At 34.5% G+C, this 22604-nt stretch overlaps 1 protein-coding gene and 1 long non-coding RNA gene across 3 annotated transcripts; both read left to right on the forward strand.

Annotated features, from left to right (window-relative positions):
* The first annotated feature begins 13317 nt into the window (after positions 1-13317).
* LOC140054898 (uncharacterized) lies at positions 13318-17462 on the forward strand. 2 transcript variants are annotated; one of them, XR_011846586.1, is made up of 4 exons: positions 13318-14149; positions 14749-15007; positions 15644-15942; positions 16056-17462. It is a non-coding gene; the product is annotated as an uncharacterized lncRNA (long non-coding RNA). The 2 variants fall into 2 exon arrangements; XR_011846585.1 differs by having other exon boundaries at positions 14749-14919.
* Positions 17463-21760: 4298 nt separating this feature from the next.
* On the forward strand, positions 21761-22330 carry LOC140055410 (uncharacterized). Its single transcript, XM_072100749.1, has one exon. The coding sequence runs from the start codon at positions 21761-21763 to the stop codon at positions 22328-22330; it is 570 nt and encodes a 189-aa protein (XP_071956850.1).
* Positions 22331-22604: the final 274 nt, after the last annotated feature.

Consider the following 22604-nt stretch of genomic DNA (forward strand, 5'->3'; position numbering starts at 1 on the left):
GACACCAAAATCAACTCTCTATGACCAGTGGTTGCCAAGATATCATAGTCTACTGTAACTGGCAGCCATTTTGAAAAAAGCGCCCTCACGCGAAAGTTCTCAGGTTACAGCCCGTTTACCCAATATATTTGGATTCCCCAGAAAAAACTGGTCTAGAAAAGTTATATGAGAATTTCTACCTCTCCGGGTGGCACCTACCTCATTCATAGCCTAGTCTATAATATAAGGCGGACCTGGTCTAAAGCATCCTTATCTAAACACAGAGAATCACAACATAAATAATATGACATTCCCCTTATTGGGAAAAAGATTGTGTCAATCTTTCCAAAAATGTAACATTTAAAACCATTTTACTATAAACTATCTACAAATAACACCTCTATAATATTATTATGCACGGCTTAATCCATCTGCATTTCCATTTAATGATCCTTTCTTGTAAATAACTTTAAATTTATATCCTTGTAAAAACAGAGCCCATCTCATAAGTCTAACATTGGCACCCTTCATTGAGTCCATCCATCTCAATGCCTGGTGGTCAGTATGAACTTGAAATTCACAACCATACAGATAATACTTAAGTTTATTGATAGCCCAAACAATAGAGAGGCACTCTTTTTCTGGCACAGAATATCTCTGCTCATGTACAGATAACTTTCTACTTAAGTACACAATGGGATAATCATTACCCTCACCATCTATTTGGCTCAGCACTGCACCTATGCCATCATTTGAGGCATCGGTTTGCAATATAAACATCTTATCAAAATTTGGGGCTTTTAATACATTATCATCAGTAAGTCGTTTCTTTAAAGTTACAAAGGCCTTTTCACATTGTTCATTCCACTTTAACGGTATTACTTTTACTCTTTAAAGTTAAATCAATCAATGGCTTAGCAATATCGGCATAGTTCTGTACAAATTTTCTGTAATAGCCAGTTAATCCGAGAAATGATCGGACTTGTTTCTTAGACAAAGGTCTGGGGAACTTTTCCACAGCCTCAACCTTATCAATCATGGGTCTAATTTCTCCATTACCAATCTTATGCCCCAGAAATTCTACCTGTGCATAGGCAATTTTACATTTCAAAGGCTTTGCTGTCAATCCAGCACTACTTAATCTTTCTAATACATCATTCAAATGAAAAATATGATCTTTCCAAGTTTGACTATAAATACATATGTCATCTATATATGCCTTAGCATATCCCTCAGTACCTTGTAATACCTTATCCATTAATCTTTGGAAAGTACTAGAGCTATTTTGCATACCAAATGGAAGTACATTGTAACAATACTGTCCAAATTGTGTAATAAATGCTAATTTGTCTTTGGTCTTAGGATCCAGAGGCACCTGGTAAAATCCTTTAGTTAGATCTAACGTAGTTATGTATATTGCGGATGATACCTCATCCAACATTTCGTCTATGCGAGGCATAACATAAGGGTCAAATTGTGTAGTCTTATTTAGTGATCTAAAATCTGTCACCATTCTAATTTGATTCTGGCCTTTCTTCAGGGCAATAATAGGTGCAGCATAGGCACTAACTGTAGGTTCTATTATACCCATAGCCAACATACTATCTAATTCTTCTTTCAATTTACCCTTTAATGCTTGGGGCGTTCTATATGCCCTATGCCTTATAGGCATTTCACCACTAGTCTTAATTTCATGTGTCACTAAGTGAGTTCTACCTGGTACATCCGAGAATACATTCTGTTGGTACTTTAACAATTCTGTTAATTGTTTAGTTTGTGTATCATTTAAATTACTACTAACGTTAACATCTCTCCATGTTTGTGATTGATGATAAGACAATCCTATGTCTATTTCACTATCTAACTCATTGTCATGGACTGTTTCATTTAAGTCTACTTTTTCTATCGACTGAACATTTGTTACTACATAATAACCATCTTTACTTATTTCTACTTTATCATACCATCTCTTTAACATATTAACATGTAGAATTTGTTTTTCTTTTCTTCTACCTCCTATGTATATTTCATAATTTACATCATTGACCTTTTTTGTAACAGTGAAGGGGCCTTGCCATTTACTGTCTAACTTACTATTTCCTACTGGAAGGAATATCAACACTTTGTCCCCTTCTACAAATTCTCTATCAATAGCATTCTTGTTATAATTGTGGGACATAATTTCTTGTTGTTCAAGTTTGTTTACATTAGCATCTTTCATTAATTCCTCCATTTTTTCTCTTATGTCTAACATGTATTTGATAACATCAGTAGATGTTTCTTCATCTTCTACCCAATTACTTTTGAGTAAACTCAAGGGTGCCCTCACCTCTCTACCATAAAGCAATTTAAAAGGTCAATGGCCCGTCGCTTTACTAGGAACTTCTCTGTATGCAAACAGAAAGGGGGGTATGTAGTTATCCCAATTTTTTCTTTGCTTAACTGTAAGTGTCCTTATCATATTTTTCAATGTACCGTGAAATCTTTCAACAAGCCCATTGCTTTGGGGGTGGTACACTGTAGTCTTTAATTGATTAATCCCCAACATACTACATATAGATTGCATAATTGAAGACATGAAATTAGTTCCTTGATCATGTACAATCTCTTCGGGTAATCCTACTCTAGTAAAGACTTCTATTAGAGCCCTGGCTACTGTTTCAGCTCTAACATTGGGTAACGGGATAGCATCCGGATATCTCGTAGCATAGTCAATTATAGTAAGCATATATTTGTTATTACGGCTTGTTCTAGATAAGGGTCCAACAATGTCTATCGCTATCGGTAATGGTATCAAAGTATGTTTCCTTTTACTTTTACCCTTATCTACCTTTTGGCATTCCTTACAGACTTTACAATAGACTACCACATCTTTAAATATACCTGGCCAATAGAATTGGTTCAGGATCCTACTTTTAGTTTTCTCAACACCCATGTGACCTGCAAATGGCACATTATGACCTAAGTGTAATACACCCTGTCTACACTGAGTGGGTAATACAATCTGTTCCACTTGGTTATTCTTATCTTTAATACTACTCCAATTTCTCATCAATATACCTTGTCTCATAAAGAAACATACCCTATGCTGACCTATTTCTTCTATAGGGACTACCCTGTCAAACACTCCTTTGAGTGAGTCATCCTTAGTTTGCAATTTGATCAGTTCTTGTTTAGTTATTTTTTATTTTATTTTATTTTATTCAATCAAAACCAACAGCGATAAATACCGCCACTAACAGGTTTGAAACATAAAACAATACAACATCAAAAACGGTTAACAATAAAATACAGATAAAATATATATATATATATATAAAACATAGATTGGCATGCCATAAAAAATTTCAATTAAAACAGGTTATGCAGACTGTTCAAGAAGTGAACACATCATCGTCCTCTTAAAATAACCAAGTCTATCATTAAAAATATCGATATGATTGCTATTTAGATTATTAAATGTATAAGGTAGTCTATGAAAAAGTCCCCTCTTAGTACAGTCGACACGGCTAAAAGGAATATGCAATAAATGTCTATTTCGTGTACGACCAGGAACATTTAAACTAAATAGTGAAATTAATGAACAGTCATATTTAGAATTTAAAATATTATATAAAAAAACCATATCAGATATCGTTCGACGATTGCTGACAGAATCAATGGAAAAGGCAAAATTAACACAGTTATAAGACAGGAATCGAACAAACTTCCGTTGAACAGTGTCGATTCGACGGGCCTGACATGGAGAAATTGAATTGAAAATTGCGGAACAATATTCAAGGTGAGGACGTATAATAGATTTGTATAAAGATAAAAGTGCCCTGCCGTCGTTCATAAACCTACAATTTCTCCATATTAAGCCCATCATTCTATTAGCTTTTGACAACACATGATTAATATGTGAACAAAAATTTAATTTACTATCAATAAAAATACCTAAATCTTTCCATACATAAACCATCTCAAGATCATGTCCACTCAGATTATAATTGAAGAGCACAGGCCTTTTTTTAAGTGTTATAGATAAATATTTGCATTTATTAGCATTAAGTTTTATCCCCCACTTCTCCGTCCATTCCACGAGACCATCCAGATCCTCCTGAAGTGAAAAAGCATCCTGTGGAGTGGTAATCACTTTAAACAATTTCAGATCGTCAGCAAATAAAAGAGACTCGGAATGATTAAATTTTAAAGGAAGATCGTTGATAAATAAATTAAACAAAAGCGGGCCCAGGATCGAGCCCTGCGGAACGCCCGATAACACAGGGAGCCAATCAGATGTCTCTCCCCCAATGACAACACGCTGTTGTCTATTAGTTAAATAGCTTTTAAACCAACTTAACAGTGAACCGGATAAACCAAATTTTGAAAGTTTAAAAATAAGCAAATCATGGGAAACGGAATCAAAAGCCTTAGAGAAATCAGTGTAAATCACATCGCACTGCTTCTTGCTGTTAATTGCATCGTATGATGTAGCAAGAAGCAGTGCGAGGTTGGTTTGACATGATCTCCCAGAGACAAAACCATGCTGCCTAGGACTTAAAGCATTATCAACATGTGATGACAAACCATCATGCACAATGCGCTCAAAAATCTTAGACATAGTAGGCAATAACGAAATAGGACGATAGTTACAGATTAGTTTTTTGGGACCACTCTTGTGAATTGGGACAATATTAGCGTGTTTCCAAGATGAAGGAAAAACCCCAGAATTAATAGATAGCTGAAACAATTTGCAAAGCGGATAAGAGAGTGAGGAGGAGGCACCCTTTAAGACAACGTTACTAATCTGATCAATGCCAGTAGCTTTATTGATATCAATGTTACTAAGTGCCTTTTCCACAGAATGCTGATTCACAGACAGAGAACTTAAGTTATCCACCGCATAGTCAGGAAGACCTGGATAGTCCCGGGGAACGTCCGGAGAAGGCTCACTGAAAAAAGAATGAAAATAAGAACAGCTTGTGCAGTTGTTCATAAGTTTTATGTTTGACTGTTTTATCTTTAGCTCTATCCTCATTTTCGTCAAACAAATTATTCATTTCTGTAACATTCATATCATCTAAACACTTAGTTTTATTTACTTTGTTGTCATTTACTACTGTTTTCAACAATTGTACATTAGTTTCTTTAGGCGGCTCTTCTATCGGCTTAAAGTTACTATCTTTCCCTAACAATATCATTTCGTCTTGTATTCTAACATCATTTTCTATTCTGGCTTGCTCCCTAGTTAGGACGAACATTTCTTTAGCCATTGTTTCCCCACAATTTTGGTCCAAATCATGACCCAATAACATGTCCCTCTGTAATCCTTCGATTACGGCTACAATCACTTTTCCTGTCACTATCTTACTTTCTATAGCTACCTCAGCTAAGGGGACGGTAATATCGCCTCCTATACCTCTTAACGTAACCCATTTTCCTGGCAAGTAACATTTGTTAGGCACTAGACTTTCCTTAACAGCTGACTGGGTACATCCCGAGTCTCTAAGCATAGTTATATCCTGTCCTTCTAATTTTCCTGGTATTGTACACTTCTCCATTTTATTTTCTACACTATCCATAACTACTTGGGGTCTATCTGATTTTATTTCTTCACATCTTAAGCCATCTTTCACATTCGGGCCCTTCTTAGTGTCACTAGTCTTTCCTTTTGCTACCATCTTAGGACAATCCCCTATTTTATGTCCCTTCTCCTTACAATTAAAGCATAGGCCATTAATCCATTCATTTGAAGGTTCTCTCTGTTGGAAATTTCTACCATAGTTATGGAATTTGCCTCCCCTTCCGCGATACCTATTGTATCCTTGCTGCCTAGCTCCAGGGTTATTCTGAGTTGTACTATTCTTAGGTTTACTATTTTCTTGGCCCTTATAATACGTAGGCTTATTTTCAGAATTTACGGCATTCCAATAGCCACGGCCACCTCTATTAGCTATATAATCATCGGCTATCATAGCCATATCATAGCTCTTATTTACTTGTTTATCTTTAAGATAAAGCCTCAGATCTTCAGGCATTTTATCAAGTGCCTGTTCCATTATAATCATTTCAATAATGCCTGCAGCATCATCTTCTTTTACATTAGCACATTTCATCCAACATTTTAAATAATGGGAGAGCTCATTCAGCCATTCCCTGATGGACATATCTTTAACTCTGTTTGAATTTCTAAATTTAAATCTGTAGGTCTCTGCGGACACATCATACTTTTCTAAGATTGCCTTCTTTAAGGTATCATAATCTACACATTCTTTTACGGTTAAGGATGCATATGCTGTCCTAGCTTTACCAGACAGTTCAGGTGCTAACCTAGCGGACCACGTATTCTTATCCCAACCTGTGGCTTCTGCCAAGTGTTCAAATGTTCTAAAATATATATCAATATCATCTGATTCCTTCAAAGTAGGAACCTTTACCTTCATTTCATCTACTATATTCCTAGCATTATTGTAGCTAGACCTATTTTCTAATTCCATCATTTTCACTCTTTCTTGTGATTCAATTTTTCTTTGCTCTATATCTGCTTCTAATCTTAACTTATTGTTTTCGGCCTCGAACTTCATTCGAAAATATTCGAGCATCATATCTTTAGGCATACCGCCGGGTATTTCGGGCAAATCAATATCCCTAGCCATTTTATCATATATTTCATTGACTTGGTCAACCTCTTCTTGGTCAACCATATCTTCCCTAGTATCTTTGTCTGACATAGTCTTATCTATATTTTTACCCGATCTTAAAGTTGTCATGCTAATAACAATTTTACTAATGAAATATGTAAACTTATGTATACAAAATATGTTATAAAAGTATTTGTATTACCTTGATTCCATTCAGATATGTAAAAAATATGAAATCCACATAAATTTTTAAATGCAATACAATATAAGACATTAATTTACTTCAAAGTCACAAACAACGTTCCAAGTTCGCGCCGTACAAAAATTTACTTTCGAAATAAAAAATAGTTTACAAAGTCAGCTTTTCAAATCTTCTCAAAATTTACTGGGCTTCCTTCTGTTACTTCAGTTTTCTTCTTTCAGATCTCGGTGAATATATATCTCCGATGAATATCCAGCAGCCTTGAGCTCAACAGTACTTCTTCTTCGTTGTAATATCCAAACAACGCACGGTATAAAAACTGTCAGGAATCCAGATCTTCGTAACCATTTAACTTTTTGGTTACTGATTTAACAGGCCCGTAGAGTAGGCACTGTCACTTCTTCTTCTTTTTGATACTAAATCATGTATCTTAAACAAAAATTTTCACCGCTGCCACCATGTAGTGAATTATTTAAGTTGGTTCCGAGCTTTCTCAGGCGTATATACTGTATATAACTCCACGCGACGTACACTGTCACTGAATGATAACTCATACAAAAAGTATATTTAACTCAACTAGAACTTTTATTCCTTGTAATTCGATTAATACATCTTTCTACCACTACCAGTCAAGCCTTAATATTTTCTTTATCATCTTTCCGTTTATCTACTTTGATCTTATTCTCTCTTCTCCTCTAATATCTATTACATTCTACTTTTATACTGGATATGCAAATTTTAGGCTTCAGAGGAGGATAACATTTTCCCTCCAAAATTATACGATTTTGATTGGCTAATAATATAAGGCGGACCTGGTCTAAAGCATCCTTATCTAAACACAGAGAATCACAACATAAATAATATGACAGCGAGCCTTAAATAAATAAATTGATAAATAAATAAACATAAATTCACGGTTTTTGCGATAAAAGTTGGGTTTTAATAATTTATGACCAAGCTCGTTGGTGGGTATTTGCAACACTCTTAATAAACAGGTATTATATTAGGGAGTCTCGGGAAATCTTGAAAAAAGAGACCCCAAATATAATGAGACGTTTTAGTGGGGGTCTCTGTTTTCGAGTTTTTCTCGAAAACAGAGACCCCCTATATAACGTAATATTGAGACGTTTTAGTGGGGGTCTCTGTTTTCGAGTTTTTCTCGAAAACAGAGACCTCCTATATAACGTAATATTGAGACGTTTTAGTGGGTGGGGGGGGGTCTATGTTTTCAAGAAATCTCGAAAAAAGAAACCCCCTATATAATGTAATATTGAGACGTTTTAGTGGGGGTCTCTGTTTTCGAGTTTTTCTCGAAAACAGAGACCCCCTATATAACGTAATATTGACTTAATTTTTGAGAAAAACTGGAGAACAGACCCCCTATATAATGTAATATTAAAACGTTTTAGTGGGGTCTCTGTTTTCGAGATTTTCTCGAAAACAGAGACCCCCACTAAAACATTTCAATATTACGTTATATAGGGGGTATCTGTTTTCGAGTAACGTTTTAGTGGGGGTCTCTGTTTTCAAAAACTCGAAAACAGAGACCCCCTATATTACTTAATATTGAGACGTTTTAGTGAGACCCTGGGTCTCGGGTCTCTGTTTTCGAGGTCTCTGTTTTCGAGACACCTGTACAGTATGTGGTTTGCAAGGCTTTTCACCTTTTCTAATGCTAGAAACAACAAATCAGTAGTGCATAGAAATAGAATATATATATGATGAAGGGCTATAAGTGTTGCCCGAAAGCTCTGCTAACTTTTCTGGCTGTTTACTTTATCGTTTTGATTTAGCTTTTCGTTTTTTTATTTGTATCTCCATTGAGATCCAGCCACTGATACCCACAGCATTGTCATTTTTTTCAGTAATTTGCCTTTGGATTTATATATATATAATAAATAATATTATTATTACTAAAGTATTTTTCTCAGTAATGACTGTACAGCATATTAATTCTCTGCAAAAATCACACTGTAAGATCACATTAACTTTAATACAGTACTTAATAAAAATGAAAAAACACATTCTCCCTTCTTCATTTATGCAAACATTGTTTGTAAAATTTAAGATTTATTTGGGTTTTTTTTTTTAAAAAACAAACAGAATTGTGTGCTTTCCAGTGGGAAAAATTTGTGTATTAACATTCAAATTCCTTTCAGTACAAATTTATTACAAATTATTATAAAACTTACTTGTGATGTTGTGATTTTATATTGCTGATTATTTCCTGTTCCAAACTTAATGCACCTTAGTTTGTGCATGACAGGATTTAACAGTAGCTGTACTCTTTTGAAGTGATAATAGAAGGCACAAATTTGCCTCTTCTTCATAACATTCCTATCTGGCAACTGCTGCTGTTCTTCGACAATCTTTCAAAAAGACCGCCACTTCCTGATTCTTGGATTGGCAAAATTCTGCAATCTTAAATGCATTGCCAGTTGGTGATGAAAATTTAATTTCATGGAGTGCTATTTAATTATCAATAATCAATAACAACAAATTTAAACAGTAAATAATCAGAAAGCTGTTTATTTATCCTACAAAAAAAATCATCAACGTAACAAAACTTACCCATTACAACTTTTAATATTTGGAGTTTCGTGTATATTTGACTGTCTTTCCACCAACAAGTGAAACCTTGACTAAAAAACTTATCTGTAACCACTATCTGGTTTTGTAAAGTGGAATTAGACTATTTTCATTCAAAAACGAATAAATTACTGAGTGCACACATCTTTCTAAAATCTTCAATATAATCAGTAGTATTGAAATAGGCCTATAATTGTTTGTATTGCATTTGTCTCCCCCCCCCCCCCCCCTTGTAAATGGGTGTGACCAATGCATGTTTCCAATCTGCAGGATATTTTTCACATTGTATTGAGAGGTTCAATACATGCGCTAACGATTGTAAGATAGGTCTATCATACTGAGATGCTATTTTAAGAATGTTCACACTAACTCCATCTGGACCTGTTCCTAGCAGACATAGATAATATTTGCTTTCGAACAAAATCTTCCGTGATATTAGGCAGTATACACGGTTGAGGTGGTTCGTAACGTGGAAGATTACGGATATTGATGTCCATATCAAATTCCGGTGCAATGTCGTCACTATTTGCCATACGATGTCCAATTGTGGAAAAATATTATTGAACGTATCAGCAATGCCAACATGATCGTCAATGTTCTTTCTATCTTTGGAAAGGATTGAATTTGGGATAGATTTTTGTTTATTCGGAAGAACCTCTTTTAGTTTCTTCCACAGCATGGAAGAATCACTTCTGTTAGCTTTAATGGCTGATGTGAAATATTCCCGTTTCTTTATACGGATGGTTACACTATTCACTATACACTAGAATGGAGTTCATAACATTCCTTTTCTAATTTGTCCATTTTTTCACTTTCATATAATGGAACAGAAATTCATTCATTAATTGTTAATATTTGTTCTGACAATTTGCAGTCAAGCGATTTGATATCCGATTTGACATCTAATATGGCTTTGAGTCGAAAAGGTTAAAGTAGGTTCTGTGATGGGTTCGTGTATAATAGCGTCAGTCCCTATGGTAACAGTGGTAATTTGTTTACATATCTTAGATTTGGGCTAACTTGTAGAGCTCAAATTGCATTATAAATATATAGGCTTTTTGTTACTATAATAAACAAGGCAATACCAACAACTTTAAAAATAGAATAAAAGAATTCAATAACCAATGGCATGCGATACAAAATCAACCACTCGGCTGGTAAAGCCTGGTTTCCTGTCGACGTAAGAACATCACTTTTGTTGCGACTATGTCGATTTGTCGTAAGAAATGCGGATTTTACAGGAAACCGATTACGATCGAAAATTTATAAAATCGACGCAACGTAAGAAAAATGGTAACGACAAACGATTTTACAGGAAACCGATGACCTAACAAATGTTGCGTTACGACGTTTTCTTCCGTAATGTGTATGACCTTATATTGAAATAAAGCCGGACAATAACATTTGTATGTATTTACTACTATAATTTTAGCCCACTTTACAATGTTGTACATACTTTACAAATGCACAGTATAGTTTCAATAGAATAATGTTCTAATCAGGGAGTTTACAACTCATATCAAAATATAATACACTTATTTATGGACGTGCAATAAACAATCAGCATTTCAAAGAAACCGACATTCTTCTGTTCTATTTGTCGGTAGAAACGTCGCGAAAGGTGAACATTTGCAAGAAGATAAGATATAGAAAGCCCCTTTGTAAGAAATATAATATTATTATGTAACTTTTTAAAAAAAGTGTTTGCTTGATTTTGTATAATTTATATTGTTTTGTTAAATTTATTCTTATTATAGGCCTGTAAATAATGGGTATCCTACTGAGGTAGTACTATCTCATGCTCGATTAGAGTATGCCTGGGCCCATAGGCCAAGGCCTAGCCTAGGGCATAAGTAGGTCTAATAATAATAGGAATCCCAAAATGATTTGCCTTTTTTTTAATTTTGAAAACTATTTAAGGCTAGGCCAGAATAATTAATTCATATTTTGATTCATACAATAGTACATAGGCCTACTAGCCTAGGCTCCTAGGCTAGTTTGATTAGATTTTGGTCAAATCAATTCCTATTACAGTATTAATCATGGAGTAAGTTATTACTAATTCTAGGGCCTAGCCTATCTACTAAAAATAATATGTTGGTGTGCTGCACTGACACTGCTGCTGAGTAGCTACAGATACAATAACATCATTCAACATTTCGCGCGAATGACAAAACCCGCTCTAAAAAGAAACACCAATCAGAGATGTTGTTTCAAATACGTTATAAATCTGACCGACGTAAGAAAAAAATTTCAACTTTCGTAACAACACTAAAATCGACGTAAGCATACGACGTGTGTTTCACAGCCAAAATTTCAACTTTCGGGAGCAGCATAACTACAGATGTTTCTCTGCGGCCCGACACGATCTTGACTAACGTCAACGACGTCAATTTTTTCTCAACTTTCGTAAGAAACGTATGAAACGCAAGAATCGTTGCAAAATTCGACTTCTTACGTCGACAGGAAACCAGCCTTAAGGATACTTGCCTTATACTGTATTAGGCACTATCCTGTTTACAGTAATTACCATTAATCGATAATTCTCCTCATTTTGTAATTCTTTATTTGTTTTGTAATACTCTTCCATTGATTGTACTTTCTTAACATTTACCATCGGGTCTTTCGTTTCATCTAATACCAAGTTTATTTCAGAGTCTTTCGATTTAGTCAAAAATTTGAGCACTGTCATTTGAAATCCTGTACAAAAATGGTTGTTTCTATGTACTCTTATGGCACCATTGGGTGTTGGACAAAATTTAATAAACTATACTCAGTATACTGAAAGTACTGCGGTGGCGTAAATTGTGGCGGTTATAGTGGTGATCTAACTTCAATATCATCAAAACTGGAAGGAGAGTCTGAAAAAAAGTAAAAATTTAAATAAGTTTAATGGGATATGGAAAATGATTTATCTTAAACTAAAAAAAATGTGAAATAAAGTTGAAATGCTACTACATATTTTTATAATAGTTTCAAAATTAGTTTTAGTTGTATACCCATTTGAAAATCTGAGAAAGTTCGTTTTTTGGTTTTCCTCTTCCCCGGGCCAGTTGGCGTTTCATGGTTACTTGATTCGTTGGCGGTGGTATCATCACACGCCTCACACTCATCCTTACTTTCTAAAATAAGAATGCAAAAAAAAAATTATTAATATTAGGCTAGATGTGGTTGAACAGCTTGAGTACAGCATCATGATGTTGAAGATAGGCTGATTTTCTTTAAAAATACTATTTCGATATAATATTTGTTTATACAAATGTATTGATTTACGATAAATGGAAATTCCAATCTCTCAGTCTCAGTATAATTTTTTGAGTAGTGATGTTGTTTCGGCGATGGTAGATCGACTTAAAATGGTCAGACTTCAATCTGAATCAACATTATACTTGTGACGTTGAATAGACGAAGGTAGATTGACCTTAAATTGTCAGTCTTCAACCATCTGATTTCAATGTTGTATCGACTTAGTGACGTTGTATAGACGAAGGTTGATCAGATTTGTCAGATTTCAACCTGATAACAACAATTTTGCGCAAAATTCACAGAATCTTGCACACAATTCACAGAATCTTGCACACAAATCACAGAATCTTGCACAAAATTCACAGAATCCTGCACAAAATTCATAGAATCTTGCACAAAATTCACAGTATCTTGCACACAATTCACAGAATCTTGCACACAATTCACAGAATTTTTCGTGATTGGGATTTATAATCGAGATTTCCAGAAATGTTTTTAAATCCCAATTACGGACAAGATTTTATGTTTTTCTCTGACTGAAATACGGTATCACGTATGATAACCCAATCATTTTAGCAGGAATTTTTATTGGTGTAAGATCGCGATTACTATTTTTATCCCAAATAAAATCCTGATCTTAAATCTTGTTGGTCAGTGCGTCCCATAGGCCCTAAATGATGACATTTCGTTGTCAGATTTCAACCTGAATCAACGTTATACTAATGACGTTGAATCGACGAAGGTAGATTGACCTTAAATTGTCAGTCTTTAACCAGCTAATTTCAATGTTGTATCGACTTAGTGACGTTGTATAGACGAAGGTTGATTAACCTTTGAATTGTCAAATTTCAACCTGATAACAATTTTGCACACAATTCATAGAATCTTGCACACAATTCACAGAATCTTGCACACAATTCACAGAATCTTACACAAAATTCACAGAATCTTGCACACAATTCACAGAATCTTGCACAAAATTTACAGAATCTTGCACACAATTCACATAATCTTGCACACAATTCACAGAATCTTGCACACAATACAGAATCTTGCACACAATTCACTGAATGAAATACGGTATCGCGTATGATAACCCAATAATTTTAGCAGGATTTTTTATTTGTATAAGATCGCGATTACTATTTTTTATTCCAAATAAATTCCCAATCTTAAATCTTATTGGTCAGTGCGTCCCGTAGGCCCTAAATGTTGACATTTCTTTGATGGTTTTATTGACGACCTTGAAAATTCTGGTTACATTTAATCAATCCTTTGGTACAACTGAAGATCTGCAATGATGTGATCAAAAACGCAACTGTAAAAAAAATAAGATAAGAAAGCGAAATTAAATTAAATCAACTTTATTTTTATTTCATTTAAATTGAGAATGGGTATTGCGGCACATTTATAATTTTATTTATGTACTTGTTGTTGCGAATGGCTCTGATCTTATCGTCTTTTCTGTGTGGATACCTCGTCTTTCTGTGGATAGATACCAAAGAAAAAAGTTAGTAAATAAACGTAATATCTGGTATTATTGTTATATTTCTTGTTATTTCTTTATGCATGGTAATTGTTTTGAACTTATGTTTTCTCTCTCTTTTGTGATGAACCACTTTATCTATTTCAAAATGTTATTGCAAAATAAGTATTTTTCATTTCATTTACCTTGTTTACGTTTATAATAATACAAACATATAGTACTAGCATGAATTTGCATTTGCTGACACACCTGACTGATGTGTGCAGGATGTTTGGCCCACTGTACAAATAAACTGTATAAATCAGTGAATGTCTTTTTAATGGATCAAGATTTGTTAATAGCCAAGTAAAGGATTTTGATTTTCAATGTTGTATTGATACATGATTTGTACAGTATGTTAGTTACGTACAAATACAATCATGATGACTCTGATTTGCTTATTTAACTTTTATTTTATGTTTGATTAATATAGATTTCAGTTGCTGTTGGTATGGCAAAGGGCCTACCATCATTAGTTACAGCAACTTTGCTTAATTCAGTTGAAATTTTCTACTTGATTTTTCACAATTTACACTATATTTTACCCAAAAAACAAGCTAACAATATATATATATATTTTTTAGAGATCACAGAAAACTGTGCCCATTTTGAATTGATTTCAAAAGTGCAATACACTGGGCAATTCAACCTCTATACAAAAGGAAGAAACACATTTTACTTGTGCGAGTACAGAAATAAGCAAGAGGAGTAATTGCAGTGTTGTGTACGGAAAGAAGAGAATGTAGATAGCTGTGGTCAATTAATTCACTTTATTTCCACAGATATGTGCCCATATGTGATCATCCAAGAATATCACCATATATCGTAAACCACATTCATTTAGTAAGGCCTGGACAGATAATAATGTTACCAGTGTCTTGTATCTGATTTAATTGTCTGTTCATTTATATACATGATCAAACCTATGTATCTGTTCCTAGGAACTAAATTAAATGTCAGCATATCGACCACGAAACCTAGAAAAACCGGGATGGTGTCCGACGGTGGATAGTTTACAACAGAATATTTTTTGTTTTTTTGTTGTCAATTTCAATATAATGCACTATCATATAGACCCCAAAACCTAGACCGGGATGGTGTCCGGCAGGGGATAGTTTACGTTTTTTTTGTTAATTTCAATATAAATGCACTATCATATCGACCCCAAAGTTGTAATACAAATCCCAGTAATGGAACGGTATTTTAACGCGATGGTATTTCATCCCATCCCGGTGGGATGAGCCTATCCGAACAGGATTCCACCACATCCCGATCGGGATCCCGATGTCATTTTCTATAAAACAAAACCTTATGAAAATTGTGTCCTACCCTTTGATGTCCCTTGGCCCCAGCTTGACATTTCCACACTGCTCATACAGTAATAAGTATAGTTCCCAATTCCATATTATGATCATCAGTGTTCGGCTCAGTTGCTAATATTTCATATTGTGTTGATATTTTATTTTATATATTGTATAGGTTTCTTTGAACATGAAGAAATTGAAACACAGGGCGGATACATCATACTCAGAATGGGCAACAAATCATTATTTACTTGTGGTCAACTTCTACGATAAGTCATCCATGATTTTAATTCATAGTGTATAAATGGAATTTTACCAGTAAACGTATTTCTAGAGTATTCTAAGCTACCAAGTCATGGAGGTTTATAGTGGTAAACTATTCTTAATGGATGATGTACTGTACGCAGCAAACTACTTCAATGGAATTAACTATGCAGCTAAAGTCGGAGATTTGGAAAATAAACGAACATAGTGGTATGTACTGTAAACTTAATTTTTAATTTTTTTTATACATTTTTTTATACATATGTATTAATGTAATTCACTCATTTAGATGTCAAACAAGCTCTTTTCACACTTTATTTCAGACATTCGCTAGACAATCAATAGAATAATCAGAGGCTGGATCAGTTGGAATAGACACATTCATAAATGGTGGAGATACTTACCTAGTAGTTGTCAAATTGTATTAATGCGTACAAAATATGATAGTGTATAGATGGGAAAGATCTTTAAAATTCATCAAGGTATTCCTGTAGAACATTGCTAATTTACATACCTACTATTTTCAGTAAGTAAGTAAATAAGAATGAAAGCAGATTGTAATATTCATGAATTTAATTGCTTATGGTTATGACCATAGGCAATAAATTTCACAAAGATGAAGAAATCTGATAGAGATCCAGCCACCGATGATACCCACTTGATCATTGTTTCGTTTTCATAAAATGTCACATGACTCAAGTAAAGAGTAAATTTTTTTTAATTAGACTGAAAAAAATAATAATTAGGAAAAAAATTGACTCACACAAGTTAACTTTTTACTTGATATGCACATGACGCATCATGAAGACGAAAAGTTTTGTAAAAAGTTTTGTAGAAAGACAAATGAATTTGTATATGGCAAAAAGATCAGCTTTGTATTTGTATACAGTGGTACAGTAAGATCGCAGTTGGTCAAACTTCACAACATCCTTGCCAATAGTTAACCTTGAGGGCACTATGTTTGTAAAATACGACAGAACTATAACGTCACATGATTGTACGTCCATAACATATTTCGAGCAAGGTGGGGAGTACTTTTTAGGTCAATCATCTAAAATTAAAACACTATTTTTAAATGTGTTTTTTCCAGATATTCATATTGGTGGTAATTTTAGTTAGATTACTAAATTAAATTGGCATCACTAGATTACCAATAAAAATGGCTTCTTATATCGGTAACCATAGTATATTGGAAATAATGCAATGCTCAGGGCATTTATTTGATCTAATGAACATAAAGTATTCTTTTTAATTATTTTGTATGAGAAAGAAGAAGAAACTTCTCTTTAATTAGAATTAGGGATTTCACCATTCCAATACATACCAACAATATCTACAGACTTCGAATGAAATGAACTATAAATAACACATTGCACATTTTTATGTTTTTAAATAAAGTGTTTGTGCAGTTTGATGCTCCTGATTCAAAATGTTACAATATTCATCTGCCATTTACAATCTCAATTAACGAAATCCTTAAATCAGTAGGTAGTTGGTTAAATTCAGTAAATTGTTTATTGGTTTTACATTATAACATTTGATATCTTGAAATTTATATGTTATCATCTTTTTTAATGAATTGTATGTACTCTTCTATGAAACAAAGGAAAAAAATTGTATGTGTTTTATATGATTTATATGAATTCTATTTACACATTATTTATTCAGAACCTAGCATGTGATTTTATCACCTTCATGACATATTTATGGTGCCACCGAAACGCAGGGAAGGTGCTGTTAAATTAATATATTGTAATATTTAGAATAAATAAATATTACATTTGTCCAAATAATATTTGTATTTGGTTTATTGTGTTCATAGTTGTGGTGATGTTTGATGACATATATTATGGGGAATGTTGACCACTAAAAAAGACTATTAAATTACCAACCATAGACTGATTTTTAGTAGAACATAAAAGTGATTTTAAAAGTTCTTTGAATTTTTCTTATTTAAATGAGCACTTTCAGCTTTACCTTCATTCCAAAGAATCTGAATAAGGTCGGTCTTTAATTCTTCAGCTTGGATAAACTTGCTATGTGTGATAGATCCCAGCCATAATTAAGAAAAATGGTATAATGACTGCAAGTGCAAAACTTCCAAATTTACCTTCAATTATAACGACTATTTTTGTTATATTATTTCTTAAGGGCAACTACAATTGGATAGACAAAGTCACCACTTTCTTTCCCATGGCCATTTTAGTATGTACACAGCAAGAATATGAAGGAGGACAGCGTCAATGTCTCCTGAAGTAACAAACGCCAGGACAGAGTTACCTTCATTAAGTACTTTAAGTGCTTCGGGAAGCCAATCAATTTGTGCAGCTTCTCCTTCTCTTTTGCGTTGATGTATATCAACCAAATGCTTATTTGTATGGCAGCCGTTTTCCCGGAACTGGACTTCAATAGGTGTACTGGACATATTTTCATCATCAAATAAGTAGTCACTGTAAAAAATTATTGAAAGTTTTCTACCCAAGACCTTAATACGTAATAACCATTTGCTTATTAAGGAATTTCCTGTTTGTGTTGACGTTAGGGCTGCTTCATTAAACTTTCCTTTGCTGAGAATCTCATTTTTGGTAAGAAAGTGATGACTTGTGATGGATTGTTAAATTATTCTTCCTTTTCGTGTGTCTAACTTAAGGAATTCGGGTGTGAGTGATTTTCTCACACATAATTATATGATGGCAATTTTTAAACAGAAACAAAACAATGACCGTTGTACATGTTCATAGTATTCGGCACGAGTTTGGACTTTGCTGCGAAACTTCTGACCGGCAACTGTTATGTACTTTACTGATGTTTTAAAATCACTGGGTAGCTTGTGTGGTTGTTGTGTGCTGTAAGAGATTAGAATTTGTTTTTTATAAATTAATTTTGTCCAGTGAGGAATCATCAACCAAAATCTCAAGAAGAGCTTGCTTTACTCCATTATGTTTTATTTGTTGGCAGTTTGTGGCCTTTCCAGTCAAACGATTGGCACAAATTGTAATCCCCTTGTAAATCTTTATTGATGTTACTTCTTTTTTTAACGTTACCTAGTATTTTCTTCTGCTTTCTTTCTTTGTTTGACATTTGTTTTATTGAAGTACTACATCTTCTGATTGTGTTTGCAGTTAATGCTAGGAAGTTCACATTAGTGACTTTGCAAGTTTGATCATTACTACAATATTCAGGACTGTTCCAAGTCGCCCGATAGCACTAGTTGCCTTCTCAATATGAGCTGGACTTACAAGAGACTGTAAGTCATCTGCTTTATCACTCATATGTTGAAATAGCGGGCGTATGCTTGATTTTTTGTATGCAGAAAGGAAAGTAACTATCTTTGATTTTCCGGCATGTATGAATTTGTCATAAAATGAGCTACTCCTTACTAGTAGTCCTGGTAGCATTCTTGAAATTTATGATTCAAGTGGGAAAACTATCTGATCTTTGTAACTATCACCAAGCTTCTCATACGTACCCTTCAATATTTCTGCAATGTTGTTACATCATTGTCTAACTACAGGATAAGGACGTACATGTAAATGATCTGTTGGTCAAACTTCAACTGCAGATGTATTTATTGATGCCCTTGATTTGGGTGATCATTAAAATTGAGTTTCAAGTAGAAAATTACATTTAGATCACTCAGTTGCTTAATCCGAATGTCTGAATAGTCCTTTAATTCCCAACGTAGCTCCGGACTGAGATGTTATTGCAAAAACAGTTTTAATGTGGTAATGTAATAGTGCCAATTTTGGTTTAGTGCTGTGCGTCTTTTCACCTCTTTGAGAAATTGTGCTAACCATTCGGAAAATTGTGCTACCTCTTTGATAAATTGTGCTACCCATCGCGGAAATTGTGCTACCTTTTTGAGAAATTGTGCTAACCATTCGGGAAATTGTGCTACCTCTTTGAGAAAATGTGCTATCCATTCGGGTAATTGTGCTACCTCTTTGAGAAATTGTGCTAACCATTCGGGAAATTGTGCTACCTCTTTGAGAAAATGTGCTATCCATTCGGGTAATTGTGCTACCTCTTTGAGAAATTGTGCTAACCATTCGGGAAATTGTGCTACCTCTTTGAGAAATTGTGCTATCCATTCGGGTAATTGTGCTACCTCTTTGAGAAATTGTGCTAACCATTCGGGAAATTGTGCTACCTCTTTGAGAAATTGTGCAATCCATTCCGGAAATTGTGCAATCCATTCCGGAAATTGTGCAATCCATTCCGGAAATTGTGCTACCTCTTTGAGAAATTGTGCTAACCATTTGGGAAATTGTGCTACCTCTTTAAAAAATTGTGCTAGCCATTCGGCAAATTGTGCTACCTCTTTGAGAAATTGTGCTACCCATTGCGGAAATTGTGCTACCTCTTTGAGAAATTGTTCAATCCATTTCGGAAATTGTGCTACCTCTTTGTGAAATTGTGCTAACCATTTGGGAAATTGTGCTACCTCTTTCACATTTTTTCATCCCCTTCATAATCCTTATTCCTATATCTGGCCATGCACCGACTCATTCAAAATATTAAAGGATACAAGATATACTGTGACGGGATTTAATATATGTGCCCACAATACTTTATCGCATTATGCAGGTTCACATTTTTTTTTACGGACAGGTAAGTAACTATATATAAAATATGATTATAAAATACAGTATTTATTTGCTTAGAATTTGAAATAGTATTACTGTACACATTAGAGGGGTGGCAAATCCACAGAGATCATTTTGAGATCTCAGAAGAACATGAAATAGTTTATAAATATAGTTTTCATTTCAAAACAAAAGTTTTTGCTTTTCCAGCGATTTTAGTCTGGGTGCACAAAACACACATTTTTAATTTAAAATCATCTCTACAGTTCATTCTTTGGCTCCCTGCTGTTCGATTAGAACTGACCTTGCTAACCACAAGGCCACTTGCATTCTTTAATTTTGTGTGCAAAAAATGTACCCATGGTATAATGGTGGTTTCTAAATACAATGAGTGACCAATTCCAAAATAGGCTGTGCATTGCAGCCAATCAGAAGCAAGGAAGGCTGAGCCTGGAAGATGAACAAGGTGTTACGTGATTTATTAATTGACTAAGAGAAGACATTAATGACTGGCTTTATGCAAAAATAAACAAGTAAGATGCCAGAGGCAAAAGCTCACGCTAAATAGGGCTAGTTCTCCTAATGCGTGTCCTTGTTATTATGCTGCTGCTGCTGCCGCCGCCGCCGTCATCGTTCCGCGCTCTCTGCTGGCACACGAAGATAGGAGCCAGACAACATATCAAGGCCGTATTAATATAGGCCTACCGTTAATCTTCTAATTGTAACCCTGGGTTATTAAATATTATTCTTTGATTGTTTTTTAGGGTGGGTTACTATTAGAAGGGGGTTACTATTAGAGAAGTGGGTTACTACATGGGGTAAAGTACTCTATGGTTGCTATTACTAATCTTAAATTAGGCAACTGAAAAGGTAGCCGATCACTCCGGCCGCGCTTCACTCCGGCCGCCGTATCAGTTTAGCGCGATGTTATGCACTCCGGCCGCTATTCAATTCGACTTCCTGTGCAAAGGGGCCGTTAGTATGGAGCGCCCATATCTACGTTTTCTATACTGTTCAGTGTTACAACAAATTCTTGGTGAATTTAAATGGAATTAGTTGAATATTTATTAGCAACAATTTTACTTGTTTCAATAACAATAACATTCAACGAAGTTTTTTCCCGATTGTATCATTATCATCGTAAATAGCCTCTAGGACTTATCATGTAAGCTTTTAAAGATGATGGTCAATGCTCTGTCGGTGTAAATAAGCAGTGAGTATTTTACCCCCATGATACCGCATCTATTGCCATTGGCTCGCCGTTGAAAGCACTGCAAGGTTAACTATTACTGTGCTAGCCATATGCAAATCAAAATCCTTCAATAAGGTTTCCAAACATCTGCGTCACTTATGCAAATTAGTAAATTTGGCCGAAATTACCAGCTGTGATTGTGACCTGATATGTAAAACAGTGGTGGTACTGTATAAAAGCAAGTGTAATCATGGCCCCGAAGTTAGATGTTGATAAGCTGAAGAAAGACTTGCTTCAGGAGCTGACTACTTCTATTACTGAGACATTAAACAAAGCATTTGATAAGCTGCAGGAGCAAATCAGTAATATTGAAACCAGATTGGACTATTTAGAACAATATTCACGTCGCAATAACCTTAGATTCTACGGTTTACAGGACTCGACAAAGTCAACTGATGATTTGGTGGCGGAGGTTATTCGCGACAAAATGGGTATCACTTTCAAGTCCGACGATATTGAAGTATCTCATCGAATCGGTCCTATTACTGACAAGCCTAGGCCAATAATTGTTCGGTTCAATTCAATCAGGACGCGTAACAATGTGTTTGCAGCCAAATCCAAACTGAAGGGTATGCCGGTTTATATCTCGGAAGACTTAACAAAAGCAAATTTCAATCTCTTTTGGAAGGTTAGACACCATGATGGAGTTCAACGTGCCTGGACTAACAGATGCAAGATATGGGCCCTGTGTAAAGGTGAAGAAAAACCCAAGCATGTCAAGAATGAAAATGATTTTGAACGACTGATTGCTGAACATTAAGAACGTTTAGACTGTGCGGTGACATTAACAGTTCGTTTCTTACCGACGGAATATGACCATTATTTGTTGATTTTAGATAGCAAAAACGTGTTCTCTTGTTTTTATTTCAATGTTTACTATGTTCGTTTGGCTAAGTGTTCTCATATGTGCTAGCGTTTTTAAAGTGAGTACTTTACTTATTTTTTTTACTGATATAAGCCAAGGATATTTTCCTGTAGAATGGAAAAAATCAAATGTCATTCCTCTGCATAAAAAAGGCAATAAATCCCTTATT

The sequence above is a fragment of the Antedon mediterranea genome, chromosome 7, assembly GCF_964355755.1.
Source record: "Antedon mediterranea chromosome 7, ecAntMedi1.1, whole genome shotgun sequence".
NCBI lineage: Eukaryota > Metazoa > Echinodermata > Crinoidea > Comatulida > Antedonidae > Antedon > Antedon mediterranea.

What these genes read in the sequence shown, in the direction of transcription:
- LOC140055410 (XM_072100749.1), top strand. Translation starts at nt 21,761, where the DNA reads ATGGCCCCGAAGTTAGATGTTGATAAGCTGAAGAAAGACTTGCTTCAG.